Source organism: Delphinus delphis, chromosome 4 (assembly GCF_949987515.2).
Source record: "Delphinus delphis chromosome 4, mDelDel1.2, whole genome shotgun sequence".
NCBI lineage: Eukaryota > Metazoa > Chordata > Mammalia > Artiodactyla > Delphinidae > Delphinus > Delphinus delphis.
In genome coordinates, this window is record NC_082686.1 from 47,739,226 (window position 1) to 47,752,322 (window position 13,097).

The 13,097-nt window shown below is 37.9% G+C and overlaps 1 protein-coding gene across 8 annotated transcripts in view; it reads right to left on the bottom strand.

Moving 5' to 3' along the window:
* Positions 1 to 13,097, bottom strand: part of TOMM70 (translocase of outer mitochondrial membrane 70) — a 54,635-nt gene that overhangs the window by 40,402 nt on the left and 1,136 nt on the right. For all 8 annotated transcript variants that reach the window (XR_009519240.1, XR_009519241.1, XR_009519236.1 and 5 more), the window contains exon 2: positions 20 to 193. Coding sequence is in view for 1 of the 8 variants with exons in the window: in XM_060010545.1 (XP_059866528.1) it covers positions 20 to 193 (174 nt within the window). In the remaining 7 variants the exon portion in view is untranslated. The remainder of the gene's footprint in view (positions 1 to 19; positions 194 to 13,097) is intronic.

Consider the following 13,097-nt stretch of genomic DNA (forward strand, 5'->3'; position numbering starts at 1 on the left):
ACCAACCTAGGATACATACCAACTGCTCAAAGGCAGCAGCTCTGTTTTGATAAAACGTGGAAAGGTCAACATTCTTCTCTGTAGGGCACAAACTGATGGCCTCAGTATAGCACTGAATAGCCTGTTCATATTTTCCTGCTTTAAAATATTTGTTGCCTTTGTTCTTGGCTGCTTGGGCTCTATCAAGAGAGTTCTGAAATATGAGGAAACAATCATGAAAAAGTTATCAATACTCAGTAATAGATTTGGATCACAGTGATTAAATGACAACACTGAAGAAAACATGGGAGGGCAGAATGGCTGTTCACAATGCAAGTCACTCATATAAATATCGTCATGGGATAGAGTCTTAGTAACAGGATTGCTTAGCCAAAAGGTTTATATATTTTTAACTTGAAAAACACTCAGACTTCTCCCAAGAAAAGGCTGTAGTGCTTGAAAGTACCACTTTTCTGCCATTCCTGCCAGCAAGAGATATGATAGCTGTGTTTAATTTTTGCCAGTCTAATGAGTATAAAACAGTGGTTCTCAATCAGGGATGATTTTCCCTCTAGGGTACCTTTCACAATGTCTGGAGACATTCTGATTATCACAGCTAGGGGTCAGGAGGAGGCACGACTGGTATCTAGTAGGTAGAAACCAGGAATGCTGCTAACATTCTACAATGCACAGGACAACACCTGCACACCACCACCTTGATCCAAAATGTCAACAGTGCCTAGGCTGAAAAACCCCAGTGTAACATAATTCTAGTTCACATATTATTGTAATTCACATTTTCCTCACTATCAGTGAATTTGAAAATCTGTTCATGTTTGTTTATTGGCCACTGGACTTTTTCATTCTGAAAACCACTTATTCACACGTATTGCTGTTTTTCTATTAGGCTGTTTGTCAACAGTGTAGAAGAGATACTAGAAACACTTTGCCATCTTCATTACAATTGTTATCCCAAATCTATTGTTTGCTAATCAAATACATTTGGGGGACTCCTATCTTTGTCTCAGAATCTGCTTCCTAGAGGAGCCATCTCACATGCTTCATGATTTGGTAGTTAATACCCACTGAGGACAGTTGCAAAAGCTTCAGTCAATGTTTGGGAAACATCTTTGTAGACAAATCCAGTTATCTAGGTTCCAGCTACTAGGTCCAAGAGCTTCATGGCACATCTTCACCCCAAACTTTATTGTTTTTCAACATCAATTTTAACAAATATGTGATTACGAAAGAACCCGTGTTATCTCCAACAGGTAAGCATTGACAAAGCAAAAGCAGAAGTAGCTACCTCCACAACTAACTTACAGGGAAGGCTATGTTGCTTGGGGCCCAGGGCATCTCAGTCACAAAGAGACGATGGGATAGCAACCTTCTGTATCTGCTTTTTTCTCCCTTCCTCTTGCTTCATTCTTCTTTGCTACCTTTCCCCCCCATTTACCTTTTGTTTCCCTTCTCCTTTAGTCTGAATGTAGCTATAATTTTTTGTTTTTCTTGTTTTTTATTTTTTTTATAGTGTGCAAAGAAGGATGTGTAGGAAACTTTAAGTTCAGAATATAAAACAGCTAGTTTAAGCTAGCTAGTGTCAAGAAGAAACATGCTCATTTTAAAATAAGATGTGGGAGGATGAAAGGAGCCAACTACAACACAGAGTAACAGATAAATATGAAATCTTCCACTTGTAAATAGCCTAATCACCTTCCAAAAACTTTGACAGTAAAAATCCTCAGCACAAAACATTCATACTAGAAGACAACTAGGACTCTCTTATGTAGTTGTGGATTCTAGTTGCTGGAAAACTGCACTTGAAGCAACCTCATCAGTCCTCCCACTCCACTAAGAGAAAGAGAAGTCAGACTGGAGTAGGGCTGTATCATTCAGAAGGAGTGAGGATCCCCTCCACCCAAGAGACAAGTGACAAGCATACTTTGCCTATCTTCCAAGAGACCATACTGTCAAGAATTGCTAACATAAAGGAAAATTAATATCATAAAAGAGAGGTACCTGATTCAAATAAAAAACTAGTATTTGAGAAAGCGGGATAAACAAAGCAAACAGAAAATTTAACATGAGAGGAATGAGAGGTTATCACAGACATTTTTAAAAAGGCTGCTTCTAAAGAGCACCAATTAGACATCTTGAAAATTAAAAAGGTTTATTACAATAAACTCAATGGATGGATTGTATATTAGAATGGGCATAACAGAGGAGCAAATTAACAAGAAGAAGGCAGAGCCAAGGAAATCTGCCAGAATGCAACAAGAACAGAGGACAGGGAGGTGAGAAATTTGGAGGAAAAGTTAGATGATATGGAGTATAAATACTGAAGTTCCAATATCTATCTGAATTTTAGAAGGAAAGGCATAAAAAGGAGTGTTTTAAGAAAATATTAGAAAAATTTCTGGAGTTGAAAAACAAAGACACACATTTTTAGACATATCATGGTGAAATTTCACAGTAAAAATCCTTAAAGTTTTTAGGTGGAAAAAACCCAGATTACCTACAAAGAAAAAAAGAACCAAACTGGGGTCATACTGTCACCAACGTTAGGTATTTAAAAACAATGAAGCAACAACTTTAAAGTCCTGAAGAAATATTATCTTCAACTTAAAATCTTATACCTAGCTAAATTAGCATTTAAGGTTGAACACAAGAACAGAAACAGAGGTGTACAACTTCCTTACCACTAAAAATAAACCCCAAAGCAGTGGAGATGATTAATAAAACAAAAAGCAGGAAGGAGAGGGTAAAGGAAGAAACAAAAAAGCGGAGTACATATGGCAGGAATCATTAAACATGTCAATAATAACAATAAATGTGAATAGGTTAAATCTCCCTATTATAAATAAACTATCTATCTACCTACCTACCTATTTATTTATTATTTTTGGCTGCATTGGGTCTTTGTTGCTGCACGCAGGCTTTTCTCTGGTTGCGGCGAGCAGGGGCTACTCTTCGCTGCCGTGCGTGGGCCTCTCACTGCAGTGGCTTCTCTTGTTGCAGAGCATGGGCTCTAGGCACGCGGGCTCAGGAGTTGTGGCTCGCGGGCTTAGTTGCTCCGCGGCATATGGGATCTTCCCGGACCAGGGCTTGAACCCATGTCTCCTACATTGGCAGGCGGATTCTCAACCACTGAGCCACCAGGGAAGCCCAAATTATTTAAAATAAAAAATAACCACATGCTACCTATAAGGCATGACCTAAAACAAAATGACAGGTCAAAAAAGAATGTAAAAGTTACAGAATGTAAAAAAGAATGTAAAAACGTTACAGAATGCAAATACTTGCAAAGAAGAAGGAAGTATCAGACAAAAAGGCAGTATGAGACAAAATACCATTCACATGCCTCAGATGGAGCACTTCTGTGGGCAATTTTATTGATAAAAGATACAATCTGCCAAGAAAACATCATTACCACAAACCTTTGTATGCCTAATAAAACTTCAAAATAGTGAAACAATTACTTTTGATGTTAAATACAAAAACAAGAAAAACGTTATTTCAATTTCTTGTAAAAAGTTTACAATGTTTCTAAGTCATTGAGAACATAGCTAATACACAATCTAATAAGCTAGGGACTGCTGATAGAGAAAATAATGTATCAAATGCCTGTGAGAAGTATGTTCGGCTACAAACATATTGAAAATCTATTTAGTATTTTTACTAAAGATTTTCAGATTAAATAAAAAGAACGTTCTTTGGACAGAGTAATGACCTTGTTTCATTAACACAAACAGGCAATGAACTCTTTCCTGTCTACTGGAAGTTTAAGGCTACAGGATGTCACACAGACTACAAGGAGAAGCAGTCATGGTAAAGGCAGACAAGTTAAAAGAACAGAGAGAAAACTGGATAGGTATACAAGGCTTCCTCTCCTTAGAAAGATGGATACTTTCAATTTTTATTCAGCAAGGTCTAAATCAACCTAAAACCAACCAAGAGAATCTTTCAATTACCCATTTCCCTCCATTCAGTCAAGTTTTACAATAGATTCCCTTTAAAAAGTATTATAAATTCCTAGGGGCTTCCCTGGTGGCACAGTGGTTAAGAATCCACCTGCCAATGTAGGAGACATGGGTTCGAGCCCTGGTCCGGGAAGATCTCACACGCCGTGGAGCACCTAAGCCCATGCGCCACAACTACTGAGCCTGTGCTCTAGAGCCCGCGAGCCACAACTATTGAGCCCGCGTGCCACAACTACTGAGCCCACACACCTAGAGCCCATGCTCTGTAACAAGAGAAGCCACTGCAATGAGAAGCCCATGCACCGCAGCAAAGAATAGACCCCGCTTGCTGCAACTAGAGAAAGCCCGTGTGCAGCAACGAAGACCCAACGCAGCCAAAAATAAATAAATAAAATAAATAAAATTTAAAAAATTATTATAAATTCATTATCACCTAAGGCCTAAATCAGAACCTGCTTAATTTCCTTTCCTTACTGTACTGGAAAAAAAGAAAAGATGCTATGACATTGAGTGAAAAAGGATCAAATTACATAGGCAAATCACCAAATGGCAAATTTTCTCCCACTGTCACTGCAGAGCGCTACCAAACCATGTTTGGGGAGAACAATATCTCAGTTAACCTCCCTATCACCTTCTGCTCATTGCACCCCGCCCCCACCACCACATTACTTTCTGTCCAACTGCTTCCCTTCATTAACAAAAATGCAGAGAAAGAATGGCATTACAACAGGGACAGTACAGAAAAGCTGATTATTTTGGCCCACTGGTAAAATTTAGGACAAAAAGCTACTTAGCACAATGCCAGCTTATCAATCAACACCAGCATTCTGCTGTGTCAGGAATTAGACATTATTTTCACAAGCTTTGAGGCCAATACCAGGTAGAAATCAAAATAAATGCACTGGAGGAAAAAGTTTAAATTAGAAAATATATAACTACCAATTCTTTATAATATAAGGGATTTTTTTTTTTTGCGGTACGCAGGCCTCTCACTGTTGCGGCCTCTCCCGTTGCGGAGCACCCAGGCTCAGCGGCCATGGCTCACGGGCCTAGCCGCTCCGTGGCATGTGGGATCTTCCCGGACTGGGGCATGAACCCGTGTCCCCTGCATCGGCAGGCGGACTCTCAACTACTGCGCCACCAGGGAAGCCCAATATAAGGGGTTTTATTTCCAACTCTCAGGAATCCTTTGCACTGCTTTTCAGTCACTTTCTCCCCCACTCAGTCTACCTTCTCAAGTTATAATAAGAACTTTTGGAATTAAAGGTTGAAGTTGGAAAATAAGCCCAAAGACAATTTTGAAAGCATATTTCATAAATGAGAAATGAAGACATACAGCTCTAGAATGTAATGGGAACACCCTGAAATGCTATTATCTTTTCATGTGGTCTATTTTCATATCTAAAAGCTACTAAGGAGATTTAAAAGACTATCAAGACATTATGTTACTGGAAATCACTCTTGGTTTTGGTACCTTTTTAAGGTTCCGAACATTCCACAATATTTTACATTAAAATTCTGTGAAAATGCATCTTTCTCTTACTTTTCTTACAACAAATTAGTTTGATTGATCTGAAAGATCTTCTTAAGTAAGCTGGACCATATCATTTCCTGCTTAAAACTTTCCAGTAACTTCCCACTGCTATTGCCTATACATAAGCCTCCAAACTCCCATTACTCCACTCCTGCCACTCCAGCTTCCCACAGGTAACTTTGGTGGATTCAGAAAGTACTAATCTCTTCCTCAAAGAAAACAGTTTGAAAAGATTAGGTACTGAAAAGATCAGGTACTATGTACTCAATTTCCACAGGCATAAATTGAAACTTTGTGAATACTGGTAAGAATACAGACAAATTTTAAAAAAGAAAAGACATTCACTTCTGCCTAGTATGTCACACAATCAAAGTATTATTTAAAACAATCTATTAGATAACTTAGCTTTTTTTCCATCCAGGATTTGAATAAGTTTCATCTCTTCATAATGAATAACTGTCCAGCAGAGTCAACTCCATGACTCCATGTGATTCTGCTAAGTGAATTCAAAAAATATGTGGAGCTGAAACTTGTATAGAATCCTGACATTAATGCATGAAGCAAAAATCAATTGTCAAAATTACTCTTGAAAATTCTTCAGAAGAGTAACACACTGTAAATGCAAGTTAGGTGCTATTATTATCCGCATTTTACACATAAAGCAACTGAAGCCCAGAGAGATCAAGAAGCTTGCCCAAGGCAAGATTCAAACAAGCAATCTGACTCCACATTGCCTAAACTTTACTTCTATACTGCATGGATTGTCATCCACACTTTATGAAAAATGAATATCATCAGAATCACATCCAGACTCACACTCTGGAACTGAAACAAAGGAAACAGTTCAGGTATTATATCTTGCTCACTATTGACCCCAGAGCAAAAGGACAAAGAGAATCATCAGCATAATTAGGTCTTTTTCTTTTTGCCAAGCAAGTGTAACTGATTTCATTTTAGTTAAAAGCACATTTGATGTGACTCCACTGTACAACGATCATCAGGATAGTCTTTATCCTGAAGGAACTCTAGAGACAGTGCAGGATACAAACAAGTGAACTGGCAGCCTCTCAAAAGAACTACTGCTGATCAAACACTGAAACCCCAATTCACATTAAGAAAATGTACATTAGGTGACTAGAAACTTGTGTAGCTAATAACTAGAAAATTTTTAGTTCAAAGAGTAGCATATATACACATACTTACATACAAACTATGTGGGTAAAACATAAGGATTAGGAACAAATAAGTAATAAATCTAAAAGGAAACAATGAGAAACATAGTAAATACTATGTCTTCTTTCTCTACTACAAACACTGCTGAAACTTGTCAAAGAGACAAAACATAGGAACCTGCCCTCCACCTCCTGCAGAAGCAAATCTACTATGGAAAACAAGTTACATTTAAACACCAAAGCAACAAAGTATTGATACAATCCCCATAAATTTATTAGAATACAAAGTAAGAAAACAATCAGGGTTTGAATCATCAGTCAAGGCTACTTCAGTGAAGGTTACTTAGAACAATCTGCTCTGGAACGAAAATGACTAACAAACGACAGTCAGGAAAATACTCCACGGAGGAAAAACAACGCCAAAAGGGTTATTCAACACACAGACACAGAAGAAATTCAGGAGACCAGAAAGGGAGCTCTAAAACAAGTCCTGCGATGGTAATATGACTATGTTACAGACGGCTTTCAATGACATGAATTTGGTAATAAGGAATCAATGTAAATTCTTAGCGAGTATTTATAAAATATTACTCTGATGATCACACACATATAGTCACTAAAAGGAAATGAGCTAGAATCAGGTACATTAATCCATGTGTAAGGAAATAAAATAGGTACAGTAATCTCCCCTTTATCTATAGGGGATACATTCGAAGACCTCCAGTGAATGCCTGAAATTGTGAATAGTACTGAAACCTATATATACATTTTTTCCTATATATAAGTACCAAGGATAAAGTTTAATTTATACATTAGGCACTATAAGAGATTCATAACAATAACTAATAATAAAATCGAACAATTATAACAATATACTATAATAAAATTATGTGAATGTGGTCTCTTTCTCAAATTATTGTACAAATTTAATGCCTTTTCCATCTTAACTAAACACACACTGTGGCTGTAACTTTTGCAGTTTGAGTGTGACAGCAAAACTAGCACAGATTTCTTTCCTTCTTCACAGTTCAGAAATAGATTTATTCTCACCATAGATCTTAGCAACCTCACCATATGATTATTTTTCCTTTCCCTTTAAGTCAAGCACATTCACCTTTTCACTGAAAAGAAGCAGTTTAACGGCTTCTCTCTAGCGTATCTGAATTGCCAGCATCACTACTCTTGTGCTTTGGGTATTAAGTAAAATAAGGGTTACTAGTAGAAGAGTCAATCTGATAGCTACAAAGTGACTAATGGGCAGGATATGCTGGACAAAGGGATGATTCACATCCAGGGTAGGATGCAGTGCGACTGTGTATTGCTACTCAGAGTGGTGCACAATTTAAAATTTATGAGTTGTTTATTTCTGGAATTTTCCATTTAATATTTTCAGACCACCGTTTACTGTGGATAACCGAAACTACAGAAAGCTGAGACCGGGTAAGAGGGAACTACTATATTACTTATCACCATAATTACACATTTACATCCGGTTAAAATATACATGAGGTGGTTCCATGTTTCTCTTAAATGGTTTTATTCCCTTAAACTTACCAAATTCCAAAGGAATATTTTAAAATTTGGATCCCAACTTTACAGAAGTAGCAATCAACTCTGGAACACTTACCTCATGAGAAACAATCTTTCAGTATTTAATTGACCAATTGTTACTTTTATAAGAATCAAATCTAGGCTAAAAGATACCTAAGATATTAAAAGTCCTTTCCCATATTATGTCCTGAAATTTAAAAATCTACAACCACCCCACCTACTAAATTGTAACACAGAGAACTCTTTACCTAAGAAGAATCTACTTGTAACAATGCTGCTTCCAGGGCTTCCCAGGTGGCGCAGTGGTTTAGAATCCGCCTGCCAATGCAGGGGACACTGGTTCAAGCCCTGGTCCGGGAAGATCTCACATGCCGCAGAGCAACTAAGCCCTTGAACCACAACTGTTGAGCCTGTGCTCTACAGTCCGAGAGCCACAACTACTGAGCCCGCACACCGCAACTACTGAAGCTTGCATGCCTAGAGCCCGTGCTCTGCAACAAGAGAAGCCACCGCAATGAGAAGCCCGTGCACCACAACGAAGACCCAACGCAGCCAAAAATAAATAAAATAAATTTATATTAAAAAAAAGAATGCTGCTTCTGAAGGATTATGGTTGTAGTTCATACAAAAATCACATGATTTATAAAAAGAATGCCTAAATGAGGTTTACGACTATTAAACCAATTTCTAGGATAAACTGGTAGAATACAAGTGAAAAGCTGGAAATTTTGAAAAAGTATTCCGTTTGTGGGAATTTTTTAAAAATGTCAAATGATGAAGCTTCATCAGTTAATTCACTCAACACCTGCTATGTGCCAGTTTCTGAAAAACGGTGAGAAAGATAGAGCCAGTCCCAGCCTTCACAGAGTCAAGAGTTTAGTAGGAAAGACATGAATAAATGACTCTAGTACCATGTGGTAAGTGCTGTGGAAGAGAAAAATTCAGTGTTATGTAATCACATAACGGTATGCTTAGGTAGAAGTGTTTCAGAAAAGGTGAAATTACCTACATGTTGTGACTTGAAGGATGAGAAGGTAGGGGTATTGGGCATTGTTACAGAACATCCAAAGGCAAGAAACAAGTGGCAAGAGATGAAGACAAGAGGTAAGCAGGATCAAGATGACAGAGGGTCTTAAATCATGATGAATTTGAACTTTACCTCGGTGAGCAGTGAACAGACCACTTAACAGTTCTAAGCATGGGACTGTTAGGATTTACTCTAGCACTGACAAAATGGATTGGAGGAAGACACTAATGAGAGTATCAGTTATTCACTCAAGAAATAGCAGTGGGAATGGAGGAGTAGTCAGATATTTAAGAAGTAGAATTTTCTGGGCTTCCCTGGTGGTGCAGTGGTTGGGAGTCCGCCTGCCGATGCAGGGGACACGGGTTCATGCCCCGGTCCGGGAGGATCCCACATGCCATGGAGCAGCTGGGCCCGTGAGCCATGGCCGCTGAGTCTGCACGTCTGGAGCCCGTGCTCCGCAACAGGAGAGGCCACAACAGTGACAGGCCCACGTACTGCAAAAAAAAAAAAAAAAAGAAGTAGAATTTTCTCGACATGTTTCTAGATTGGATGTGGAGAACATGGAAAGAATAGAAAGTTAGGGATGATATCCAAGTTTCTGGCTTGGGAAACTAGTTAGATGACACACATTAAATGATAAGGAATAGTCTCAGGAGAAACAGGAGTCTGGTGTGAAACACTTGTAAGGTAATGAGGTGAAGATTTCCTTTAAATCTGGGCCTTTTGAGAGGTCTGGGCTATAAACAAGAAATTAGGGGGCCATCAGTATATAAGTGTTAAGTGAAGCTTCTGGAGGGCAAGCAAGCATCCAGTGAAGGTATGGAATATAAGAATGCCTATGACAGAACAATGAAGGTCACCAAAAGAGGCAGAGAAAAGAGCCTGGAAAGGAGACTGAGAGGAATCAGCAAAGAGAGGTATCAGGAAGTTTTAAAAAAAGCAAAGAAAATCAGGACAACACAGTGCCTCAGAAGCCAAAGGAAAAATTATGAAATTAAGAGAAGACAATGTGAAATATTGCAAAGCATCAAGTAAGATAAAGACTGAAAGGTGTTCTCTAGACTTAATTATATAAGAATGTCACTAGTGACCCTGATTTTAAAAAAAAAAAATTAGAAACAGATCATTGAGGGGGAAGAACTATTTCATTTCAACCATGACTGATAACAGCAGGTTACTCAGTTTTTGACCCCTTTATTAAAATGTTTAGGTACATCTCTCCCTTCCTATTCTAAAGGACTGACTTAGTGGTTCCTAAACATTTCCTGTTGGGATAACTCTTGTGTAACATTGAAAAAACTTGAACACTAGAATAACTGCTTTTTAAAATCATCAAATTAAAAACAATTGGATAAAACACTACTATAAAGTCAATAATAAATACATGCACATTAGAAAAAAAATCACAGGGACTTCCCTGGTGGTGCAGTGGTTAAGAATCTGCCTGCCAATTCAGGGGACATGGGTTTGAGCCCTAGTCTGGGAAGATCCCACATGTCGTGGAGCAATTAAGCCCATGTGCCACAACTACTGCGCTTGCACTCTAGAGCCCATGAGCCACAGCTACTGAGCCTGTGTGCCACAACTACTGAAGCCCAGGTGCCTAGAACCTGTGCTCTGCAAAAAGAGAAGCCACCGCAGTGAGAAGCCCGCACACCGCAACGAAGAGTGGCCCCCGCTTGCTGCAACTGAGAGCCCATGCGCAGCAACTAAGAACCAATGCAGCCAAAAATAAATAAATATATTAGAATAAAAAAAATCACAGGTTGCTTGAAAAAAGAAATACCTAAGACATTTGTGCAACCAGATACCATGCTTGGTGTATATGTGGGCATGATGCTCCCCTGTGATAACTCTGGTCCAAAGACTGAGAAGTCCTGTGGATTAGATGACTGGCAAAGAACCTTGCCAACTTTGAAAAATCTGTAATTCTCAAGTTTTCAAAATAAATTACTAAAGCAAAATGGCACATCATGGTAGATTTTATAATCGCCCGAAGTAGAATATGATTTAATACTTTACCTCTATCTCACACACTATCAACTGTGATTAGATGCCTCTCTGGTGAAATCCTAAAATCCCCATTAATTAAACAAAAATATGAATTTTTGCTTCTGCTTTACAAGTATATGCTATCCTAGAAAAAAAAATAATTTGATATAGCCTGCTTGCACGTGAATATCTCAAACCCAATAGACAGAAGCCCAGTTATTTTATAAGTTCATTTTTACATTAAGGCAAACATAAGCCAACAGACAATAACCACTGATTTTCCACTTTATTCACTGATATTGAACCCTGAACTGACAATATTTGTCCATTCCTTCATTGCCTTAAAAATTATAGCTATTGCTCAGGTGGAGAAAGAACAGTCAGAGCATCAGGATTCTGCCAGTTTTTCCATCAGTTCAAACAAATGCTTTCTTGTTTACAAAACCCACTGAGGTTGACAATTTAAAGGTGCTATTCAAATATAAAGCAATTTCTCCAACCACAGATAATAATAAATTACAATTTGTGGTCAGTTATATTTAGGTAGTCTAATAATAACTCTGAGAACTAGACTGAGAACTAGAACTAGAACTAGAACTAGACAAAAAAGTCTTTCAGTATTTATTGGTCACCATCAGCTAAAATACAAATTTCCATTAAAAAAATGGCAAAGACATTCTTACTGTTGCTTTACTAAAGGATCATCTAGTAACCCAAAGCAAGACTACAGGTACCACCCCACAAATTCCACAAGGACAGTATATGCAAGTGTTCTGCTCAGCTTTATTTTGGGTCAAAAGGAATCATTTTAAAGCAGTTCAAGTTACAAAGAATTCAATGTTAAAGTCTAATTTTTAGTGGCAGTCAGGTTAATTTAAAAAAATGTTCTGATAAAACTACAATACACCATGAAATTTAAATATTATCAGTGTTGACCTAGACAATGCTGAAAAGCTGAAAATGGGATTTAAGGAAATCTAAAATCTGAAAGACAGTTTGCTGAATTCTATCAAATACCAAACAGGTGAGGTGGGGTAGTATTTGAAACTGCAATGAAATATCAAAACCTTGTCTCTTTTATAGAAATTATCTTTATTTTTGGTGATTATTATAGAACAGAGAACTTTTATGTATTTTTCATTCACCTACTATTCTTCTGTGATTAAAATAAGCAAATGAAATAGGAAATGACCAGAGAATTTCATAAATATGAAAACAACAAGACAAATGATGACTAATTCAAAGAATCACCTTGATTACCACTCTCATTAATAGCACTCAGAATCACCAATTTTTAGGGCTGGAAGAAATATAAGAGATCCAATATTTTAATTCTCTTATTCTACAGGGATGACACTAACATCGAAGAGATAAAATGACTTTCTCAAGGTAACCATGTTGGAGAGCCCGATATAAAGCACACTTCTCCTGGTTCTCACAATCCATGGGTTCTTCCAGCATACCTGTACTGCATGCATTTTCTTTTTAAAGCAGTATCTTACTCTCCCATTAGAAAGACTATTTGGCTCTCTCAGGGCCTAGCACAACGCCAGAGATATAGGATGCACTAAACTAAGGTAGTTTGCTTCCACATCAGAACTTCCTTTAAAATTAATTTGACTATCTTAGTAAAAACATGTCTTCAGTCTGAATAATATAATGTGGAAATAACTTGCAAATGTATATAATTGGGAGTTTTTTGACCAAAGGTTACTGTGAACTCTGATTTACTCCGTAACCGCCACTGTACAATCTCAGACTCAGATAAAATCCTCCACCTCACGTCATCTCACCCCAGTATTGTTAAATGCAGCCAGGCCAATTCCCCCCACAGCTGTCAGATACCAGAAGGATTTAATAGT